The sequence below is a fragment of the Pinus tabuliformis genome, chromosome 7 (genome assembly GCF_031772625.1).
Source record: "Pinus tabuliformis cultivar Carrire ecotype Pingquan chromosome 7, CPIR1, whole genome shotgun sequence".
Taxonomy (NCBI): domain Eukaryota; kingdom Viridiplantae; phylum Streptophyta; class Pinopsida; order Pinales; family Pinaceae; genus Pinus; species Pinus tabuliformis.
Window position 1 is genome coordinate 1,643,735,965 of NC_142293.1, and position 25,433 is coordinate 1,643,761,397.

The window sequence follows — 25,433 nt, forward strand, 5'->3', positions numbered from 1 at the left end:
AGAAAGGCCTTTCTCAATATTCCATTGAAGTTAAAACACTTTTTTTATAAACATTTTCATGTGTAAATGAAAAGTAAGTGAAGTGCCATGTACAGGGAGACAAGCAATCATTAAGCTGAAGGTGATTATCAATTTATTTTATGTCATATAACCAATCAATAGAATCTTAATTGAGTTATGTTGTGATCAATTATATCCAGTTCAGATTTATATTTTATAACTACAACCATTGTTAATGTGGTAGTGAAAAAACTTGGTGATCATACCTGGCTGCTTCATCACTGTAAAGTGCTTCAAAACTAGATGATGTCTTCCCCTGTAAAGCACAGGACAATTGAGATTTATGTTTTTTCCATATGCCATCAGTAATGTTTTGGAAACAGTTCAAGCATAAATGGAAAAATAATAAATTCCAGAAGGTTGCCAAGATGGAGTATGAAATCATACATTAAAATTATCAAATTTTAACTAGTCTAAGATTCCTCATCATCACTTGCATTATAAGAAACTACAACACCTCAAGATAGTCAAACGTTGTCTGATCTGCAGCAACAACACCATTCTTCCCTCCCGCTTCAACAACCATGTTACACAATGTCATTCTATCTTCCATCTGTTAGATATTAAAACCAGAACTAAGGTCTTGCAATACATGCTGATTTCCACAAATAATGCATACTTGAAGTCATTACCCTACAGAAGAAAAACCAAATTATCAAGAATTATAAGCATGCTTAGTACTAACCGTCAAACTTTTAATAGTCGATCCTGAAAATTCCATGGCTCGGTAAGTTCCCCCAGAAACAGTTATTTCACCAATAATCTGCAATACTTAATGCGTCAAATTGTAATAAATTGATAAAGAAATATGCCCGAATTGTAGCCTCAAAGGTATTTTGCATGGGGTTCAAAAGCAAAGTCATTATTATAGAAAGAACAGCAGAAAACCTACAACATCAGCCAAGGAATTGATTGAAATAAAATAAGTGAGATGGACAAGTTAAGAAGACCTGCCAACAAGCTCTATTTCAAAGAGCTCAGAACTATAGTGGAGATTACCTGCAGAATAAGATCCTTTGCAAGGAGGTAATGTGGCATTTCCCCATCCATTACAAATCTCAGTGTTGCTGGCACCTGCAATTGATGATAGTCAATGCATGTTAGCTCAAGAAAGTTCAAACTTGCAAGGTATATGGATGTTTTGTCGATAATTTCACCACATTTTCATTCATGAAATATAAATTTTGGAAAATATGATAAAAGAAAACATATGATGTAACTGACCATGTGCCCACTAAAATCACAAATTTTTCACCATCAAGATGTGGACATGGATACACATGCACTCATGTAAGAATCAATACAAAGATCAAGAAAGAGGACTCAATAATGAGTATAATAATGTCAAAATCAAAATTTATTATTGTTGGAAATACTAAGAGAGGGTTGAATCAATATTTCACTTCAGTTAGTTAATTTTATCTTCAGAGCAATAAATAACATTAGCATCAAATCAAAACATAAACCAATAACACCATTCAACAATGCGCAACATCAAAGATAGTACACAAGATATTTTTAGGTGGAAACCCTTACAGGAGAAAAACCACCGACCGCTTCTTTATATAGGTCTTTAAAGATTACATCAATAGGAAGCTCCAACTTCCAAGGTTCTCCAACAACCACTGGAAGGAGGATCCATCCCCTCGATTTATCAGCTCCAACACCCTGATTTATCAGCTCCAACGCCCTGATTTACCAACTCCAATTGGAAGGACACTCCAACACCTCTGACTAAAAGAATGCTCCGACACCTTGCACACACTCCAACCTGTCATAGCACCACCTTGCCGCCCAGAAGTGTTCTCAGGCTCCAACCTTTAGGAGACTCCAACCTCTACCTTGCACCACCCTTCTCAGCAAGCCACCACTTGCCCTGAAGGCTCCGACCTTCAATTCATCACAGTGGACCATGATTTCATCTCATTTTCAAACTGGATCCACCTCTGCTCAAAATCAAGATAAAGAACATCAAATCAATCTATTGATTTGTCAATCTGCAACACTGGCACAAAGTCATCAACAGCAATATCAACACATTCTGCACAAGGATCAAACCATAGTTGGTCAATACAATAGCACTCAACGCTCCAATAACATGACAACAACAATTATGTATCTATCATCAATGGGAGAACCCTAGCATCTCTGCTCTACTTCTGCTCAAAAGATGAAACCCTAGCAGCGACTCTGTCAGATCCAGTCACAAGTCTGCTCAAGTTATATCAACCTATCAACTCACGTCAGCAACTTAGAGGAAGGTCAGCATCATATATCAAGCTCAATACAATCTTATGTTTCTATCAAATCCTGGCTCATATCAAATTCTGACAAGCTTATAGTATCAAGATTCAAGCCCTCTCTGTTGTTAGCAGCACTCGACAATCATACGATGGTCAGTGATATAAAGATCTTTCTGCAACTTAAACCCTAGCTGAATGCTCTCAACATACTCTGCTCATCAATATCATTACTCCATGCTCCAATCCATCAATGTTGTAAACCGTAGCAGCATACTCTGGCAAATTTACATCTCATTGTATCTTCTGCAAAATAATCCTTCTCTGACTCATCCCATCAACATACAAAACTCTGTCACCAACTCATTGTAACCTCTTGTAAATTTGGCATTAATAATGATAACTTACTTGGTCAACAATGAGACTAGACCCCAGGTAAAAGCAATGAACTCGATGCAATCTGACCCCAGCTTGTGCCCTTTTGTTATCAATCACGCAATACAAGTTCTGGATAACACATCATTCACAAGCTCAGCAGCAATATTATACTCAACGACAAATCTGTAGTTAGAACAGGTGGCATACACTTCAAGACCATAATTATACCATCAGATCAACAGCAGTAACACTTCACAGCATACTTGTAATGATGACACATAATAATTCAGACAGTTAGGAGCATTGATTAGAGACCCACCACTACCATCCTTGACTTAATCACCTTGGCAACTTGCAATATCTCAACAGCAGATTCTATTGGTTGTACCACTGTTTGTTATAGAAAACTTCTGCCCTTTATCAGCTCTTTGAACTAGATTCAGTGAAGCCCTTGACATGTAATAAACATGGCCCAAAATCTGTCCTTGGAGGTGAACTGAAACAGGCCTAATCAGGCCAAAATGCAGTCCTCAGGAAGTTTTTGAACTCGGCCTCAAATAACTCTGCTTCTGCGGCTAAAGACTTACCCAACAAAGATCCTTTGTTTTGCCTCCAAACATGTATCAATGCAACCTTCAGAGTACCTTGAATTACCCACAGAAGTGAGGTCTTCAATTTCCCTTAAGAAGGGCTCAGATCTGCTCACAAAGCAGTGGTTTAATATGGCCCTAATTAGCCCTTATCAGCTGTCCTTATATTCAGCCACAAAAGACTTAAATTGACAGTAGAAACAGCCCTAATCTTGACAGGCTTTAGAATAATTCAACTTTCTAGCCCAAATTCAACCTCAAGGATCACTGAGTTATATCACAAAGCTAATGAACTTAATGCCAAAAAGGGACAGCTTTATACCTTAAAATAGATCTCAGAAGGAGAGCAAATTTGTCCTCTGCAACTGTCACATCAGAGGGCCGAATTAGACTTCAACAATCTGTCTGTGAATATACCATAGATAGCTCAGGATCTGCCTCAGAAGAATCACTTCAGGACCAGTGAAATTATCTCAGAGCGAACCTCAGAATATGTCAAAACCAGACATCAGAAATGGGCAAGGATGATCCTCAGAAGGACTGAAGAACTCTGCCTTAGATTCAACCGAAATTCGCTCAAGAAAAGGCCATGGGACAGGCCTAAATCTGTGCCTCAGGAGGACCGAGATTGTTGCCTCAGTACTGCGGCCTGCACAGGGGTACTGTGGTCTGGAACAGGACCTTTACTGTGGCCCAAAACAGGAATCTTCCTGCGGCTACCTCAAGCCGAAATTCAGCCCTTAGCAGCGGCCTGATTTGGCCTCCACTTACGGCTAAAGTGTCCTCCTGTGGCCCAAAGCTCCCTTATGCAGCTTCTATGGCATAATGCAGCGCTTTCTTGTGACCAGAATAGCCCTAAATCTGCCCTTAAACAGGCCTCCTTAGAAACTCGCTTTCTCAGCCCTGAAATGACAGCAAATCACCACAAAAGAAAGATGAAACAATAAGATCAAAATCCTCAGAAAACTAGCCCTCTTTCTTCAGATTTGTGTGACTTCACTGGGCCTCAGAAATCTCAGAAAAGATGTGTGTGAGAGAGATGTCTCCTTGGAGGGCAGACGCCCCTATTTATACTAGCATGGAGTCTTCTAGAGGAGCCAACCTGGCCTAACTGTCATGGAGACGACCTTACAAAAATTTGAATTTTGAAGCCGACTTAGCCTCCAAAAATTTTAATTAATTTCCTCAAGAAATAATCCTTCTTAGCCAGCCAACTTGGACTAGGAAAATCCTCATTTTGAGGGATGATAAGCCCACCATAATTTAATAAAAAAAATTGAAAATAAAAATCATTATTTAATCAATCAACAAGCTGCATTGGTCATCTCCTTTTGGGGCTTCATGACCACGGAATGGGGCTCCAACTTTGATGAGGTATATCTCTTCAACCGTAAGGAGTTATGGGGCATGCCACCTATCGTTGGAATTGGCATGATCAGCTCTATCAATTGATGATGGTCTCACTTGCAATTTCACTGATCTCCTTATCCAAAATCTTCATCAAAAGTGGGGCATCATGACCATACCACAGGAGCTTATCATCCTTCCAAGGTTTCTTGATCACTAGAGCTTCCAATGAATGCAATCCATAGACGACTATTAAGAGCATACAAAGACGATGTTGACATCAATGAAAACACTATTCAACAGTCATTTGCAAGGCTAAAAGAGTTAAACGCATGTTTAAAGGAAGTAAATATAAGATACTTAATCCGGTATATTACAACACTAAATATATCAATTAATATTTTTTTATAAATAGATTAATGTGTCAAGGTCACAACTTTTCATCGTGATCACTCCGCTTCAAGACTATATAAGACCAAACCATCCATGCACTGTAATCATCACTTTCATCTTCAATATATAATATTTTGTCATTTATGCATTGCTTGGATTTCACCATTTTCTTATAATTTAATGATGGCTCCTTGTGAATACTGCCGGGTATATCACAAGTGATATCAGAGTAATTTTTTCGTCAGTTCAGGTGTCAAACTTCAAACCATCCTTCCACTTTCATTTTCCATTAACTCTTTTCCTCTCATTCTCTCCTATTTCTGAATAAACTACCTCATTAACTCTGCTTATACCACTGTGTTAAAGTATGGTATCTATGCTTAGAGCAGTTTACTTATTTTTCTTCTTATTAGCCACAGATTAGCAATCACATACATTAAGTAAAGTGCAGATAGAACATTAAATGATCAACAAAAAACAAGCCAAGACAAGAGACACAAGATGTGGCAGCTAGCCAGGGACAAACCCCAATGCGGGGAACCCTTTGATCAAATCTTCTTTTATCTTCAATAGTTCAGCAGAGAGAAATAGTACAAAATCTGAATTCTGTAATTTTATATCAGAAGCAGCAAACCCTAAATCAGCAAAGTCAAACTTGGTCAAACTAGTTGAAATTGACCTCTAAAATGCTTGGTCAATTTCCGGTCAACTTGTCCTTGAACAGCGTGAAGAAACAGCCCTTGAACAGCCCCAAAAGTACAGTCAATTTGCAGATTTCTGAAGTCAACTTGCAGCCCTAAACTAGGGCAATCAACACCGGTCAAACCAGAGGTCAGATCACCTCGATTTTCGTCTCAAAAATTTCGGCCTGCCTAGGAGAGGCAGCCACACCCAATCTGCACCTCTGGATGGTCAACGCTTGGTCAACGCTCGTCAAAGAGATGACCTGCTGCCCTAGCGTCCTTCTTTCTGCGTCTTCCTTGCCCTAGGACGTCTTCCTTTCAGCCACACGTGTGAGAGAGAGAGAGAGGCTCCTTTTATGCATAGGAGAGAGAGAGAGAGAAGATGAGTGAGTGAAGTGTCCAAATGAGGAGGAGGCACCTTGTATTTATATGCAAACGTTGAGGATGAATAGACGTCACTGTTGGGCTTCTGAGCCTACATGAGTTTGTTGGCCGACCTTGACAATTTGTCCATAATCAAAATAAATTCATATCTCCATAAATACTTATCGGAATCTAATGATCTTTAGATCAATCCTACACCTCTCGATAAGAAGAATCTAGGAAAAATATCAGCAGCCATAAATAAGGTGACCCGCATGGAGTTTGGCCCTCGTTGTCAATTTTAACACTCCCTCTCAACGAGGGAGAACTCCATCTGCAATCCATCTGACCGTTGCTACTATCTATCCATCAAATGCACTGTCCTGCACAGCTTGACCCCACTCTGCTCTGCTCTGCCTTGCTTTGTTTTGCTCTGCTCGAACTATGAAGAAGAACAAATGATCGAGGATGTATCATACCATCCTCAAAGGATACCATCCTCAAAGACCCGAAGTCAGTCTCAGAGTGTGTACCACTCTCACTGATCCTAGATCAATGGAGGTCATCCTAGCATAGGGAGTACGGTAGATACAATGATGCATCCATCGATAGTACTACTAAGGTCCCTATCCTCATTTCCTTGCTCATTGATCAGATGAGAGGTACCTCCCATGAGTCCCAAACTACATGGGTAGGATGCCTCGACAGGAGAACTAATCATCCTATCCACAAGAGAATGAATCATCTTGTCTAGTGGATGCCACGGAGAACTAATCATCCTGGCCTACAGGAGAACTAATCATCCTGTTCCATAGTCGCCACGGAGAACGAATCATCCTGGCCCACAGGAGAACTAATCATCATGTTCCACAGTCGCCACGGGGTGTCACAGGGGAAGGTTTAACCTTTTACCCTGTACATAGTGCACCACCAGGGGATGGTGAGTCGCCCTGTGGTCATATGTCGCTCCAAGAAGTACCCTGTGCCCCCTGGAGCTCCCAGAGCTCAATACATCATACTCGACCCTCATAAGAGGGTCTCTGAACGACACCAAGTCGTTCTCGGAAAGTCAAGAATTTGACCTTTCCCAGGGGCTTTGTCAAAATGTCAGCGACCTGTTCATCTGTACTGATATGTAGGTGCCTTATTGCTCCTCACTGCAGCATATCTCGAATATAGTGGTACCTGATATCGATATGCTTAGAGCGATCATGAAATACGGGATTCTCTGATAAACGAATCCCACTCTGGTTGTCACACAGGATTACGGTGGTATCCAATGTAAATCCAAACAGCTCACTGACGAGCTTTCGCAACCAGACTACCTCACAAGAGGCCATGCTGGCAACAATGTACTCTGCCTCGGCGGTGCTCAAAGTCACCGACTTCTGCTTCCTAGTCATCCAGGATATCGAGGCAGATCCCAAAGAGAAACAACACCCGGAAGTGCTCTTTCAGTCCACCACACCGCCTGCCCAATCAGCATCATATACACAAGTAGTCTCACATCTCTGGCAGTGTATCTCAACCCATGAGTGACTGTGCCACGAAGATATCTCAACAAATTCTTATCACCAATCCATTGTGAGTGGTGAGGCTCAACCATATGTTGACTCAATGTGTTGACTGCAAAGCATATATCTGGACGGGAGTTCACCAAGAACATCAATGCTCCGACGAGTTGACGATACTCAGTAGCATTTCATACAACAGGTCCGGCAGCACTACCGCTTAACTTCTTGAAGTCAAGCTCCATCGGGGTAGTTATAGGCTTGCAGTCCACCATGTCAAATCTCTCCAATATCTTCACCACATATTTTCCTTGAGATAGGAAAATCTCCCCTAGTTTATGCCAGACTTCCAGTCCTAGGAAGTAGTGCATAAGTCCTAGGTCTTTCATCTCGAATTCAGAAGCCAGCTCCCTCTTACATTTGTGAATGAGAGGGTCTGCACCTGTTAGAAAGAGGTTGTCAACATATAGCACCAGTATGAGAGGCTTGTCATCTATAACCTTCAAGTAAAGGTTAGGGTCGGCTTCACTCCTAGTGAATCCCAGCTTCATCAAGTAGCTATTGATCCTCTCATACCACGCTTGGGGTGCTTGCTTTAGCCCATAGAGGGCCTTCTTCAACCTACACACATGAGATTCTCGATCATAAATCTCAAATCCTTCGGGTTGCTCCACATAGACCTCCTCCTTGATCGAACCATGTAAGAACGCAGTCTTGACATCCATTTGATGTAGGTTCCATCCTTGCGAAGCAGCAAGGGTTATGATCGAGCGGATGGTGGTATATCGAGCAACAGGTGCAAATATCTCGTCATAGTCTATACCTTCCTTCTAAGAGAAGCCATGAGCGACAAAACGAGCCTTATACTTTTCCGCACTTCCATCAACTGCATGCTTTATCTTGTAAAGCCATTTTGAAGTGACAACTGCTTTCTCCAGGGGTCTGGGGACCACATCCCAAACATCGTTTTTCATGATGGACTCATGTTCCTCGGTCATAGCATCCTTCCATACTTTATGCTTGACAGCAGCTGTGAATGACGAAGGCTCATTTTGGATGATCGTGCTCATGATGGTCAGGTATCCCTGATATCTGTTTGGCTTCTTACTTTCATGGAAGATTCCTCTAGGTGCAATGTGTCCTTCAGCATCATCAAGTGTCCCCCTAAGCCATGAAGGCCTCTTTCTAGAAGAGGAAGGCTCTTGAGGAGGAGGATCAATAGGATCCATAGGTTCTTCCACATCGGGCATCGTCTCATCTTCCTTTTCCTTTGGTTCCCCGGTGTCAACTTCTTTAGATCCCCATAAAGTAGGAAGATTGTCTACTTTGCTAAGAGCCATATCTTCGTCAAAGGTGACACCATGAGTAATCTCGACTTCCCTTTGACCAGCTACATAGATTCTATAGCCTTTAGTATTTTTGCTATAGCCCACGAAGATTCCTTTCTTTCCAGATGCACCCAATTTATTCCTTTTCTCCTTTGGCACATGAAAATATACAGGGCTTCCAAAAATTCTAAAATGAGACACATCAGGTTTCTTATCAGTGAACATTTCTTCGGGAGTCTTGGAACCCAATGCTTGATGAGGGCATTGGTTTTGTACATATACGGTGGTATTCACAGCTTCGGCCCATAGAAATTTCGAAAGTCTTTGATCATGGAGCATAGCACGAACAGCTTCCAAAATTGTACGATTCTTCCTTTCCGCAACACCATTCTGCTCAAGAGTATATGGTGTAGTAGTCTCCCTCTTAATGCCAGTCTCTTTGCAAAAGTCATGAAACTCATTGGATTCATATTCAATCCCATTATCAGTCCTTAAGGTCTTGATCTTCTTTTCGATTTGATTCTCGATCAAGGCTTTGAAGTGTCGAAACCAAGAGAACACTTCATTCTTCTTTTTCAAGAAATATATCCAAGTCTTGCGAGAATAATCATCTGTAAAAGTGAGGTAATATAAATATCCTCCCAAGGAGTTCAGAGGCATCATACCGGATATGTCTAAGTGAACCAACTGCAATATATCGGAGGTCTTGCTTTGGCTTGAGGGGAATGGTCCCCTTTTGAGCTTTCCTTCGGCACATCCTGGACATACACCTTCTTGCTCTAATCTGAACTCGGGCATCCCGGTCACCATTTTTCTCACATCAGGTAGAGTTTTATAATGAACGTGAGCAAACCTCCGATGCCATAATTCGAACTGAAGAGATGTGTCACACGACATGACACCCAGCGGACTTCCTCTGACCTCATATAATGAATCAACTCGAAACCCAAGAGTAAAAGCATCTTTAAAGTTCTTTTTCCACACACGTACCTTGCCATCGTTGAAGGCCACCTTGTAGCCTTTGTCTTCCATTGCCGAAATGGACACCAAGTTCTTTTTGAGATCAGGTACATATAATACATCTTGTAAATGGATTGTATTTCCTTGATTCAATTGAAGAGTAACAATTCCTACGCCTTTCACAGAATATTTTGAATTATCTCCGAGAACAATTTCCAGGTTGGTTTCCTTCTCTACCAGATTATTGAGAGCTTCTTTGTAACCAGTGAAGTGCCTTGAGGCACCACTATCAATAAGCCAATTTCCCAGCGAGTCCCGGGGAGCAGTAGTAGAGAGAGTCGTTGGTAAATAATATTCATCTTGCTTATTGTTAACAGTGTTAGATTCATACCTAGAGTTTCTTGCCTTCTTGAAGGGTTGTCCTCTTCCTTGATTTCCGGCATTTCTTTTGCCTCTTCCATTCCTTTGGTTGCCTTGAGAGTGATTTTGATCATTGTCCCGGTGTGAGTCCCTTTTATCAGGGCACTCTCTCACATAGTGGCCTGTTTTATTGCAATTGTAACATCGTCATTTTCTTCCACCCTTCGGTCCAGCCTTTCCTTTGAATTTAGCCCCGTAATTGTTTCTTTTTTTAGCATGAGAAGAAAAAGCAGAGGGATGGCCTTTAAGAGCAGGCATTTCTTGTTCTTCCATCCTTGTTTCTTCTTGAATGCATCTAGCCATCAATTCCTCAAATCCAGGAATTACGTTGTTATTGAGAAGAGTAGTCCTGAATATATACCATTCAAATGGCAGTCCTCCAAGAGTGGTGAGTGTCATTTCCGTGTCAAGAATTACTTCCCCAATAGATAGGAGATCGTTCTTGATCTCGGTGATCCTTAAGAAATATGCTTGCATACTCTCATCTTTGCCCTTCTTTATTTCCTTCAGCTTATTTCTAAGGAACAAAACTTGATTTGCATCATTAACTTCAAATAAACTCACCAATCTATCATAGATTTCCTTGGAGGTGGTCAGCTCAGAAACATAGGCCACCAAGCGCTTGTTGATAGAGTCCCGGATGATCTTCCTTGCTTTGACTTCTCCCTTGGTCCATTTGTTCCTAGCAGCAGCGGATGCATTTGATGGAGGCTCAACAATTCTACCTCTCACATGGTCCAACACTTCCAGCGCCTCTAATGTTAGATCGAGAGACATCTTCCATCCGTGATAGTCAGACTTCTCACGGAGTTTGTCTTCAACAAGGAAGCGTGTTGAGGACCCCATGATTTCTTTAAGATAGCCTTGCCAACCTTCTCTTCGGTGATTGCTCTTACTCTTTCTCTTGCTTGGGCTTTGTCTTCACCTTAGCTCTGATACCATGTTAAATTATGGTATGTTCTATGCTTAGAGTAGTTTACTTATTTTTCTTCTTATTAGCCACAGATTAGCAATCACATATACATTAAGTAAAGTGCAGATAGAACATTAAATGATCAACAGAAAACAAGCCAAGACAAGAGACACAAGATGTGGCGGCTAGCCAGGGACAAACCCCAATGCGGGGAAACCCTTTGATCAAATCTTCTTTTATCTTCAATAGTTCAACAGAGAGAAATAGTACAAAATCTGAATTCTGTAATTTTATATCAACAGCAGCAAACCCTAGATCAGCAAAGTCAAACTTGGTCAAACTAGTTGAAATTGACCTCTAAAATGCTTAGTCAATTTCCGGTCAACTTGTCCTCGAACAGCCTGAAGAAACAGCACTTGAACAGCCCCAAAAGTACAGTCAATTTGCAGATTTCTGAAGTCAACTTGCAGCCCTAAACTAGGGCAATCAACACCGGTCAAACCAAAGGTCAGATCACCTCGGTTTTCGCGTCAAAAATTGTGGCCTGCCTAGGAGAGGCATCCACACCCAATCCGCACCTCTGGATGGTCAACGCTTGGTCAACGCTGGTCAAAGAGATGACCTGCTACCCTAGCGTCCTCCTTTCTGCATCTTCCTTGCCCTAGGACGTCTTCCTTTCAGCCACACATGTGAGAGAAAGAGATGCTCCTTTTATGCATAGGAGAGAGAGAGAGAGAGAGAGAGAGAGAGAGAGAGAAGATGAGTGACTTAAGTGTCCAAATGAGGAGGAGGCACCTTGGATTTATATGCAAACGTTGAGAATGAATAGACGTGACTGTTAGGCTTCTAAGCCTACATGAGTTTGTTGGCCGACCTTGACAATTTGTCCATAATCAAAATAAATTCATATCTCCATAAATACTTATTGGAATCAGATGATCTTTAGATCAATCCTACACTTCTCGACGAGAGGAATCTAGGAAAAATATCAAGCAGCCATAAATAAGGTGACACACAAGGAGTTTGGCCCTAGTTGCCAATTTTAACACACTGCCATATATTTCCAGGTTTTTTTTTCAATCTGAGCAATTCTTTCCATTGGTCAAGTGCCAAAACTTCTGCCAATAGAAATACCCATAACAGCACCATCGAATTTAATCAAAATTTGATGGTTGGATGACATGTTTGTGCAGAAATAACATTAATTGGCTGCAATAATATTTGTGGTCAGATATTAATGATTAGTGTGATGCACCCTTTCATTGACCATTGACAACTCAATATAACAATGCCAAATCAACTTACAGCCATGGTGAGGAACAAAATTGCAGTGGTCCCTGTTACCGCAAAACCTAGCAGGCCTAGTGCAAAGCCTTACTGGGCAACCTAGATCTTATGGCAACAATGAGATTAGCCACCATTGTCACCTCAGTGACCTCTCTCCTGCTATTTAGTGGTGGATATTATCCCACCAGCAATGATTAGAGGTTAGATAACTAAGGTTCCAAGCCAAATTGTTCTCTAAGGGAAGCAAATAAAATCACCTAAACAAATCTTTAACAAAGGAGGATTCAAAGGTGTTAGAGTCCAACGGCTATGGGAGAAGGTACTGGCCAAAACATGAAGGCTGAGATAAAAGTCACAAGTATTCAAGCACGCTTTCCACCAACCCCAATTGACTAGAAGAAGGCTGTTATAAACTAGGGGTTTTATGGTATGCAGATTTAGAGCATGCAATAGCATATAATAGGAAAGAATTAGCCTCTGAGTGATAGATTCAACAAAGGATCAAAAGCTATCAAGAGGTGGGCAAGGGATAAGGAAATATTAAGAATGTTAATTGTTGTAAATGTATAAAACAGCAATAAATATCTATACGTCAGCCCTACTTTGGGGTGAACAATGCAATTAATTCTAGATTTTGCCTTCTCAATTTATTAAATGCAATTTTTATTAATAGAACAATAACATATAAATGCAAAATTACCATAAAAAGCAAATTAAAACGAAACCTTAACCCTAGTTACCAAAAAATAAGGAAATGAGATTAAGTTTACAAGGTGATCCCACAACTAAACTAGTGCCTCTACTCAATTAGGCTATGGAGTCAAAAATGGCAAGGTCAATGATAGGACTTGGATGAAGAGGGTGAAAGACTAAAAATCCCCTTAGAAACCCTAGTGACTTCTTGTAGTAGGAGATTTAAAGTCAAATGATTCATGCAACAAGTTCCTTTGATGGATTCTTGAATGGAAAATTTTGCATAACATATAAAAACAAGATTTCATTGAAAAAATGCACTTTTTAATATGGCACAATAGAAACACTAATTTCATAAAATTGCATGCAAAATGGAAGAAAAATGGAAATAAATTTACACATTTCAATCAAGAATCACTTCATCAATCCAAGGCTAGTCTCTCCATACATCCCATGACAATTCGCTCCATCATTCATCCATAGTGACCAAGAGAAAAAGACAAGTGAACTAGTGTGCACTCACTCAAGAGAGGAGAGAGGAGTGTGTGTGATGATCTATGAGTGAGAGTGACCCCTCTATTTATATGAGGGAAACCAAGTCACTTCACAAATTTATAACAGAAAGCATTAAAAGTTTGATTGGAGCATTCAACTAGCCTAAAGTGTTGATTTTTCAAGAGTTCTCTAAGTCGATAATTGTTTCTTATGATTTCTCTTAGTTGATATTTTCTTACAATTACTATCCAACATAAAACAATTACACAGAGAACTTCAACAGTAAAACAAAATGCAAGATAATAAAGAGGCGGCCACACAAGAACACAAGAGTTTACCCTAGGAAAACCCTCATGGGGGATAAACCCAACACCTTTTCCTTAGAGACATCTTTCAATTCAACAGAGATACATCTTAGTCACACACTAGGTCAAACCTCGTCCATCCTCCTAGTAAAGTCATTGATCAATAAATATGGTCCTGCACTTCTTCTGGTAAAAATTCGTCCTGCATTTCTTCTAGTACAGGTTCGTCCTGCACTCTTATCTTTTCTCTGAATTTCAGCCTTTCCACAGAGTATTTTTTGTCCCTTCAAAGAGGTTTGATTCATGACAGAAACTCAACCTTAATCACAAAGATAGAATTCAGCTCCCTCTCATAAGTTTAATCCAACACAGGGATTCGTCTTGCTTCTTAGACTTTTCACCATGCTCCTTAGATTCTTTGTTTGCCTCAAAAATCTGAGTTGTTTCCTTGAAAGATGATCCTTTCTTGCCTTGGAAGAGATTTGAATTACAGAAGAGAGGAGATTCGAGTTCCTTGCTTTTTAGAGGGAGGTCGAATGCCTCATATATATACCTTTCTTGCTAGCCAAATGGGTGACATCCTTAATTGAGCCGACTTGACTAGGAGGAGGCCAACCTGACTTTTTAGTAGCCAAAATATTCAAATTCAAAAATTTAAATTCTTTTCTTTTATAACTGACATGAACGTGTCTTTTAATATTTTCCTTTTTGACTCTAGCATGAAGAACATGCCTACAAATACATTAAGGACCAAAATATACATTATGAAGACTAACCATAGTTATAAAATTCGATACTCCCTCTTAACTAGGGAGATATTCATAATGACTATCTATATGTACTCATGTTGACAATTTTTTTTCTAAAAAAAGGTTATATTAATTCATCATCAACATCAACATCAACCTCAACCTAGTCAACAACTCTGACATAAGGTAAATCATCAGCATCAACAAGTTGCCACAACTAGTTGATACTCCTGACCCATAATCTTGGTTAGTACTCCTGACAAATGGTGAAACATTTAGCATCAACTAGTCATCAAAACTCTAGTCAGTACCACTAACCCATAATCTTGGTCGGTACTCCTAACCTAGACTAGTCTTGGTTCACCATTCTCTAGGTTGGTACCTTTGACCCCTTGGTGAAACTCCAAAGACCACACTCTATATGAGCAACTAGGCCCAATGCTAAATGAGCTCCTCATCCTATCTGGAGAGACTGAGCCTGATGTTGAAAGCCACGCACTCAATTGAGTGATCCTGGGCTTCTAGGACCATTCTCCCCAACTAGTCAACATCTTTGACACAAGGAGAATGATTGTTCATGATGCTATCATATCAACACTCTCTCACACTAAGAGGTATAGGACCATTCTTCATAAGGTAGAGACATGCTCAATCACTCCAAGCTTGTCCTCGAATTATATAGACTTCATCCTGGGACAATTTCCTTGATAATATTGGAGCCATATTGCTCTCCTTCTATACCATGTCTTAGTACTAGATCTCAAGATTCCTCGACTTGTCATCATATTGTCATCTACACCTGATCAAACAATCCTGCAAGTTGAACCCATACTACTTCACTACTTGCCATTCAAGTTACAATATACTCAGCCTCTGAGTGCAACAGATGTTTGCTTCCTAATGAAGTGATATATAATCTCTTTGTCTTCAACACTACTTGCCCAATTTGAATTTGTATATCCCTATGGTTGTGCTTCTCTGTTTGAGTCATATCTCAACCCATAACTGACTGTGCCATGATCAATTGTACTATGTCGGTACTTCAACACATGTTGAGCTACATGCCTTAGCTCAACCATAAACTAATCTGCTTCCTTCACTTGATCCATCATCTTGGCTACTTTCAGGTTACCCTAACTGGTTGTTCTTTCTGAAGCAAATTTTGTAGTGGTAAACTTGGTTGTTCCTTACCACCGATGCTATTAAAGTGCATCATTATCTAGTCAAAATCATTCACTTTGAATCCAGATATCAACTCCCTCTGAAGCTAAAGCAAGGTTTCCTAAGGAAGCCTTAATTGCTCCCTCTAAAGCAAATATTTTCAATTAATGTTGCTCTTGGCACATGGTCCCTTCTGCTACCATCAAAACAAAACAAAAACACAAATCATATAGGATCAACCTTGATCCATCAAGTGTATCAAATCTGAGGAGCCTGTACAAAGCTTTCTTTCTACTTGAGGTAGCTCTTATGTACACAAGCTTGAGGTAGCTCTTATGTACACTTCTTTCACCAAGCAAGACGATTTCTACATCCATCAGAAATCATAAAGATAATAAATTTTGAACAGAAGTGTACCTAACAAGATGTCCATTCATAGTCTTCTCCCTCTTACTGAGGTAATCCTTCACTTTGTACTTCTTGCCATTTATTGCATTACTTCATCTTGGAAGCTACCACTGACTTGTCTACGGCATAGATCAAGACATATTTCAATTTTGCTAATATGACTGCTCCCTCTTGAGCTCAAATCTAGTACAATGTCTCTCAACACAAATCTCTATTCTTGTCACAACTTTGCTTTGTTCTTCCATCTGCTACCAAAGCCTTGGCAGTCTTCATTATGTACCTGCAATCCTCATTAGGAGGCCATGAAAGAACAATTACAACCAAGCAAAGGATAAAAAGACAAGAGACTAACTACTAGTAAAACAACAATAGCAAGAATTCAAGAAGAGAGATATAAAATATTTATCTTTTGAGAAGAATGCCAGCTCCCTCTTGATCTTGAGTCTTCTTGCATCCATCTGCAACTTTGTCAACTTCATCCACATTGTTATGATGCCATTCCTTCCTTGCAAGATCTAGGGTTTCTTCTTTTAGCGAAAACGTTGATCTAAATCCAATCCTAGGGTTTTATCCATAAACACTAGAGCTTCCAAGTCCTTATTGCCAACTAGGGTTTACAAACCCTCTTTCAAGTCATATTCCAGAATCATAAAATTCCCATGATTTTGGCAAACAATCAAGATCATGGATCCATAGCATACTTGGTTATTGTTCTATTGATTCTTATCTTGTCAACCCACGTAACCTAATAGTGATAACAATAAGAGGTTCTACAAATGACTCATTTTTCTTAAGATGACTTCAATCTTTAATCTTAAAGAGGAGCTCAGCCTCTTCTTCATTGTTATACAACAGCAATAAGTGTACCCTTTTTATCATGCCTTTTTAGAGCAAGTATCTCAGCATAATTCAAATCAAGATGCATTCTGCCTTGAAAAAGAAATTTCTTCAAATTTATCAACCAAACAATTTCCTTAATATCCTTTGGCTCATAAAGGAACTTTAAAGATTACATACTTGAAATGATGTGGTAACATATTCCTACCAAGAAGACATCTTTTACACAAGTCCATGCAAGACTTTAATCCAATTCATCTTCAGGGTGCCAAACAAATGCAATTGGTATTTTCTTCTTATTTTGCCTTTTAGGCTTCATCAATTTTGAACCATATTGTGAAGAAGTCAACATATCTCAAGATGACTTGCAAGCTGGCAAATATTCAATATTTACACATATCCTTTAGGTCTTCAATAAATATTGTCAAAGATCTTGACAAGGTCCTTCTCTGGATTGTCTCTTGCAATGTAATTGTTGAAGTTTCTAAGTCTACCAGTTAGAAACCCTCCATACACTTTATTGATTTATTCCTACCTACTTGTTTCGTTACTTAACAAGTTATTTACAATGCAAATACTGAAAATACACTAGTGCATGCTCAACATATTACAGATCACCAACTGAAGGAAACAGAGACAAGCACTCAAAATGACACCGTTATTTTTGGACCAATGTCCCCGGAAAAACCCAATGCGGGAAAACCGGTGCAGCTATCTAAGGGTTTTTTATTAAGCAATTTCAAAGTACAATCTGGGTGCCAAATCTGTCTTACCCAATAGAGAATGCCCTTGGCAGTAGTACCTCTCAGTCTGAGACAAATGTCAAGGCTGAAACCCCGGATAAACCCTCCAATAGCTCCTCAGCTCCAATCTACCCAGAAACCCCAACGTCATCCTTTCTGCACTGCATCAGCCTCTCTCTGCCCAGCGTTGGCCATGCATCACCCTGAATGGGTCTGCATCAGCCTCAAGAGGCCCTGTGTCAGCCTTCTAGCCCTCTGCGTCAACAACGCTGGCCTCTCTGAAGCACTGCACAGCTCCTAGCTACCTCTGCATGGCCCTGCGTGAGCCCTAGCTACTACTGCGTCACTCTCTTTGGCTCCTGCGCTGATCTCCCGACACTATCTTTGCCTACCTGTCTCTCTGTACTCACTGCCCCTCAGTTGCAACTCCGATCATTGATTCTATCTCTCTTAGCAAACCTCGCTTTAGAGAATAGAATGACTGATCATTTGGTGTACTCTCCAAGTGACCTTCAAGCCTCCTCTTATTCTTTTCTAGTTGACATATCAACAACCAAGATTAAGTCCCTAATCAACGACTAAGATTAGATCTAGCTTGATCCATGTCTTTTGGACCATTCTAACACAGTTTTATATTAATCCACATTAATATTTTAATTTCCCTAAGTTTAGACTTAGGGACTCCATTAAAAATATTAATTATTTTAATATCTCCTAACTGTTTAGAATCTGCCCAAACCCTTTCTGGGTATTGGAGATTTCATGTGCCCCAACCTCTCCACTAAATTTTGTGGCTAGAGCACATTCGATGCTACCACAAATCAACACTCCCTTTTAGCAAGGACTGTGCTCTAACAATACTCCACACTGAGTATTACTCTGATCATCCGGCGTCGATCCCTGTGTTGATGCTAGGCCTGCTGCCCACCATCCTTTGCACTGTTGTATCCTGTACTGTTGCCCATGGTTCTGCCACTGCCACTTATGCATCTGTACGACAGCTCCCTCTGCATCCGTGTTGTTGCTGGTCCTTTCTCCCAACACTGCATTCGCACTGCAACTCCTCTCATCATGCTGCATCGTGTTGCCCACTGTTGCACTGCAACTCCTCTCATCACGCTGCATCGTGTTGCCCACTGCTGCACTGCAACTCAGTTACTGAGAAGTAAGTAATTGATCTTCCAACTCTGACCTCTCTGTTGGGCTAGAGACCCTCCTGATGCTGAATCTCCCTCTACCATTGACAAGTGCTCCCTCTGTGACCTCTGCGCTGCTGCAACAACTCCCTGCATCTCGCACCATTGCAACCCTCTCTGTGCCATCCTGCACTAGTGCAACACTCTCGTGCCTCTTGCACTGCTGCAGCCTACTAGCCACGCGTTGTCTCGGGACTCATGCACTGTCGTTCTCTCTGTTGCTCCATCCGCATCCATCTCTATCCACATCAGCCAGTCATGCTACTCCTCTTTGGGGCTCCCGTAGCAAGGTCTAATCCAAGAGGTTGGGTACCTCGAGGATCCTGCCCCTCATCGCCTATAGTCCGTCTAACTACAACTCGATGTCTCCCCACTTCCTCTCAAGTGGTGCGTGTGCACTCATGGCACAGTCATCGTCTGTCTCCACTTCCTTCTCTGCCCTTGCTGACGCTGCCTTAGTCTCGGAAGACTCTCCCTTACTCTTCTTCCTTGGACATTGGGTCGCATAATGACCCAGCTCCCTACAGTGGAAGCACTTGATCTTGGAGGGATCCTTCTTCTTTCGCTTTTCTTGCTTTCCCTCATATGCTAGGGCAACATCTTCCTCCTCCTCCTTTTTAACTCTGATCCCCTTACTGTTGCTTCCCGCCTTTGTCTATCATCTGATCTCTTCTTGGTGAAGAGTTGCCCACATCTCATCCCAAGGTGGAAGTGTCCCTCTGCCCAGTATACTCTAAATAAATACCTCCCAGTCTTCTGAGACTACATTCAGGGTTGTTGTCACCATCAATTCCTAATCCGGCGTGGCTCCTATAGAAGTCAACTGATCTCGGATCTCATCCAGTCCTCCGAGGAAGGTGTCAATCAGTTCTCCCTTCTTCATCTGATATGACCTCTTCTGATTTTCTAGTAACATCCTTCTCTGCATAGAAGTATGTTGGTACAATTTCTTTAGGGCCTGCCACATCTCATTTGTCGTTTCCTTCTCGGCAATGTGTGATACCACATTGTCCTTGACCCCGTCAAGGACGATGCTCTTGGCCCTCGCCATTGCCTCCTCATACTTGTCGTTCTCAGCTAGGTCGACTGGGATAGCTATCGTCCTCAAGGCGAAGTGCTTGACACGATTTTTGTCAAGTACGGATAATATTCTAGCCTTCCAGACTGCAAAGTTTGAGGCTCTGTCCAGCCTGTCCTGGTCTCTTACTCCGTGTAGTGCCATGCTGCTCTTCTACTTCCCTCTTGGAAGTTCTCGATGTGACTCCCTATGAGTCTCGATTTCCCTCCTGGAAATCCTTCTGTCGATGTCAAGATGCCCCCTACTCTGACCGTCGGTGCAACCGCACCATTGATCCGGATTTCTCGCCTAGAAACCCTCAATAGCAACTCCCTCCTCCTTGGCCTTGCCCTGTCAAGTACTATTCTGACTACAGTACCCCACCAGCTCCACTCTACAACTTTCCCACAGCCTCCTAAACCCCAACAACCTAAAGGTGAGAGCTCCTAGGCTCTGCACAATCCCGGCACCAGCAACTCAGCCTCCTCAACCAACTACATCACAGCCCTTTGGCCCTTTGCGTGGCTCTGCGTGAGCCTCCCTTTGCCTCCCTTGGCCTTTGCATTGCCTCTTCCTGGCTCACCCTTGATGATGCAGGCACTGCATCACCCTTCCCTTGTTGTTGCTCTGCTAGGAACAGCTTATGTCACTCGGGACAGTTGTTTTCTACTACTATTGCTCCGCTCAGCGGATGTCCTTAGTTCTCCTGTGATTTGCAACCACGCTCTGATACCATGTTGAAGTTTCTAAGTCTACCAGTTAGAAACCCTCCATGCACTCTATTGATTTATTCCTACCTACTTGTTCCGCTACTTAACAAGTTATTCACAAAGTAAACACTAAAAATAAACACTAGTGCATGCTCAACATATTACAGATCATCAACTGAAGAAAACAGAAACAAGCACTCAAAATGACACCGTTATTTTTGGACTAGTGTCCCCGGAAAAACCCAATGCGGGAAAACCGGTGCAGCTATCTGAGGGTTTTCTTATTAAGCAATTTCATAGTACAATCTCGGTGCCAAATCCAGCTTACCCAACTGAGAATTCCCTTGGCAATAGTACCTCTCAGTCTGAGACAAATGTCTCGGCTGAAACCCCGGATAAACCCTCCAGTAGCTCCTCAGCTCTAATCTGCCCCAGAAACCCTATCATCAGCCTTTCTGGACTGCGTTAGACTTTCTTTGCCCAGCATTGGCCCTGCGTCACACTAAATGGGTCTGCATCAGCCTCAGGAAGCCTTGTGTCAACCTTATGGCCCTCTGCCTCAGCAATGTTGGCCTCTTTGAAGCACTGCGCAGCTCCTGGCTGTCTCTGCGTGGCCCTACGTGAGCCTTGGCTGCTACTGCGTCACTCTCTCCGGTTCCTGCATTGATCTCCCAGCACTATCTCTGCCTCTCTGTCTCTCTGTACTCACTGCCCCTCAGCTGCAACTCCAATCACTGACTCTATCTCTCTTAGCAAAACCCGCTCTAGAGAATAGAATGACTGATCATCGGGTGTACTCTCCAAGTGACCCTCAAGCCTCCTCTTATACTTTTCTCGTTGACATATCAACGGCCAAAATTAAGTCCCTAATCGACAGCTATGATTAGATCTGGCTTGACCCATGTCTTTTGGACCACTCTAACACAATTTTATATTAATCCAAATTAATATTTTAATTTCTCTAAGTTTAGACTTAGGGACTCCATTAAAAATATTAATTATTTTAATATCTCCTAAACTGTTTAGAATCTGCCCAAACCCTTTCTACGTATTGGACATCTCATGTGCCCCAACCTCTCCACCAAATTTCGTGGCAAGAGCACATCCAATGCTACCACAAATCAACAGCAATCAGACTTCGTTGGCTTTGACTTTGACTAAGGCAAATACCTTCTGATATTCCTTGGTCTTCTAAAGACTTTTCGGCCTTGTAAAAAACCAGCTAACGTCAACTTCTAAGAAGTAATCTTTCTTGACAATGAACATTAGCAAATTCTATCTATATTTGTTTAAAAACAATAGATCGTACTCAATAGTTTTGAGATCTCAAATTTTTGGATTTTTTATTTTTGATCTCAAGAATGTATCACAATGATATCAAAAACAACAATTGCACTGAGAGGCTCTCTACAGCCCAGTATAGGGGTAATGTGTAGATGTAATGTAAGAAAGTTTGTAAACATTTTTACATGTTGGCTTAATATGTTGAATTTATATTAATATGTCCAATTTATAATAGGTAAATTGGTAAACATTTACATGTTGGTTAAAATTAATATAGAGTCTAAGGGAGATGTTGTAGTGTCCGTAAAACGTTAAAAGTAATAAAAATAGGTTTTATTAATAAAACTAAAAATAACTTTTTAAATTAAAAAAATCAAATCATAATATACATATTATATTAAAATATATAAGTAGCAACAATAAGTTAAGATCCATTTTACCTTATAAAATAGAATAATGATTATGTAACCATATTTAAATTTAATTAATAAGCACATAAACTTACAATATAACAATATGTTTAACCATGGATATTCACGTCCACTTTGCCATAGATATTATTAACTTGTAAATAGGTTTTGTTACAATACCATGGGCCAATACCATGGCTCATCAATACAACATGCCCAAAAACCATCTCTCATTTCACACTCAATATTTTATAAATATTTTATTTGAATTTAATTTTATAACATTTTTTAATTAAATTTAAAAGAAAAAATATTATAATTACTTTTGAGATATATCTACACCTCTATCACATGAAAATATATAAGATATAAACAGTGTTCCACCGGGACGCGTCCCCCAGGGTCGGGGGGACGACTGGGGAAACGTTTCCCCATGTCCCCCTTTTGGGGAGACGCAGGGGGGGACGTTTCCCCAGTGTGGGGGACACGACTCCCCAAAAGGGGGACGCCTGGGCGTCCCCCCTCAATATGGGCTACGCGTCCCCCATTGAATTTGCTTGTAAACAATGATTTATGACAGGGAAAACTTAGTATTTGACCATTTTTCCCTACTAATGCTATGCAATTCATGGTATTTGACCATTTTTCATCCTTTTACTTAAATTTTTAACATTACCATGAAATGACTCAGGATGTTTGAGAGTGGTTCCGACCTCATTGGATTTCATATGGACAAAGTAGAATTTTAGATCTCGCTCAAAATCCAGCAGACTTAACAGTTTTTCAGGAATTCAGGATTCGATGGATTGCAATGTTTCCATTGCATTTTGTCATGTACAAGGGTATGGAATTTGTATTTAATTAATAGCACCAAGCACTCTTTGTACTTTAGAGTGACTTTTAGACCCATCACTCCACTGTTTTTGAGTTTTAGTTATATCAATTTACTATTCCAGTATTCAGATTTCAGTGTCTATTATAGTCTATTTTGCTTAGTACTAATTAGATTCTAGAATGATGAATGATGAATTCTAATTTTAAATCAATTTAGAATCTAGAATTATGAATGATAAATTTAATTTTTAAATCAATTTAGATACTAGAATGGTGAATAATGAATAATGAATATGGATTGGAGTATTTCATTATTGAATCTCGTGGTCTATGGATGAATCATGTATGTATTAATAAGGATGATGAGTATGGATCAATGTATTTCATTATTTAATTCAATTATGTATGTATCATTGTATTTATGCTTTCATTATTGAATATGAATTTAAAATATATATATATATATATATATATATATATATATATATATTAAAAAGGAAAAAAATATATATATACCCCGGCGTCCCCCCATCCCCCCTAAATTTCCCTAAAATTTGAGGGTACTCCCACACGTCCCCCTTGTGCATCTCCCCGCACACGCGTCTCCCCGTCCCAGAGTCTTGGTGGAACATTGGATATAAATAGTAGCTATAAATTAAGATCTATTTCACGATATAAATTAAAATAATAATTTTGTAACAATATTTAAATTTCATTAATAAGCACAAAAAAACTTAATACTTACAATATAATGAGATTTTTAACTATGGATATTCACCACCACTTTACCATGGATATTATTAACCATACCATACTATGGGCCAATATGATGGTTCATCAATACCACATGCCCAAAAACCATCCCTCATTTCACAATCAAAATAATGCTTACAATTAACAAGACTTTTAACCATGGATACTCACCCCACTTTTCTAATGGATATTATTAACCATACCATACCATGGGCTAATACCATGGCTCATCAATACCACATGCCCAAAATCCAATAATTTTATTGCATTGATGGGCCAAGAGACACTCTCCATCCCAATATGGAAATGCTTTTGTAATGTCCAGTTATATTATGTTATCTAAACATTTTGACCCATTCAAATTACATAAAAATAAAAAATAAAATTATTAATTAAAACATTTTGGCTTAGTGAAATTACATAAAAATTAAAACTAAACTTAGAAAATAAAATTAATAATTAAACCAACCTAGATCCATCTTAACTTTGAATCTATCAAGCTCCGAGAGGGATCAAATTTCTCGAGGTGTAAACCTTTCTTCAAATTTTGCACTCAGAAAAGAGGTTTGCACCTTGAGAGATTTGATCCCTCTCGACACTTGATAGATCTATAGTTTTACAGGATCTACGCTGGTATATCTAGTGTCCAATACAAGTGACTTCAATTAAGGTCTCCTTTTGCAAGGTCTCGGTCACCTTCTTAATAGTCAAAAACACTTTTTATGCTTAGGACTTCTCCTTGTAAACAAGATATGTTCCAATGATGGACTTTTGAAACTTTGCTAAAGTCACAAAAGTATTATCAAGACAAAAATGTAATCTAGCCTTTTAATTGACTGTGTAGATCATTAGTGATGTCATTCGGCCTCTATTATTTGTTAAAAATATGCAATTGCGGTCAAATTTCACTTTGGACAGCTCACTTGATGGAGATAATAATTGCATTGAATTCCTCTTTTCGAGAGGACCAAAATCGACCTAAAGATCACTCAAATCGGATAAGGGAAAGTGTAATTATGAAGAAAAACCCACATGTGCATATTTGATAAGGTCAGCCCTAAAGCAAAGTGGACCACCTTGGAAGGCTATAAATACAAGTGACCTCTACCTCATTTAGACACAATGATGAGACACTCTTCTATCTTGGTTTTTGGCTTGCACAAGTCTGAGGCTTGTCTGCAGAGGAATAGGTTTGCTCTAAGGTGAAATTGCAGGGTCTAAAACTCGCATCTCTGATTTAGGGTTTTGGGCCTCAGTGGCAGGCACAGCTCGAGAAGAAGTCAATTGCAGTCGCTCGCACAGAAGCTCATCTGTGCAACTAGAGC

The 25,433-nt window shown here is 40.2% G+C and overlaps 1 protein-coding gene across 1 annotated transcript in view; it reads right to left on the reverse strand.

The window, feature by feature from the left end:
* IIL1 (isopropyl malate isomerase large subunit 1) overlaps positions 1 to 25,433 on the reverse strand; it is a 173,204-nt gene that overhangs the window by 131,848 nt on the left and 15,923 nt on the right. Inside the window, exons 7-10 of the mRNA XM_089460207.1 lie at positions 1,060 to 1,134; positions 746 to 823; positions 518 to 613; positions 267 to 316 (exon numbers count right to left, since the gene is read on the reverse strand). Of these exons, the coding sequence (XP_089316333.1) occupies positions 267 to 316; positions 518 to 613; positions 746 to 823; positions 1,060 to 1,134 (299 nt within the window). The remainder of the gene's footprint in view (positions 1 to 266; positions 317 to 517; positions 614 to 745; positions 824 to 1,059; positions 1,135 to 25,433) is intronic.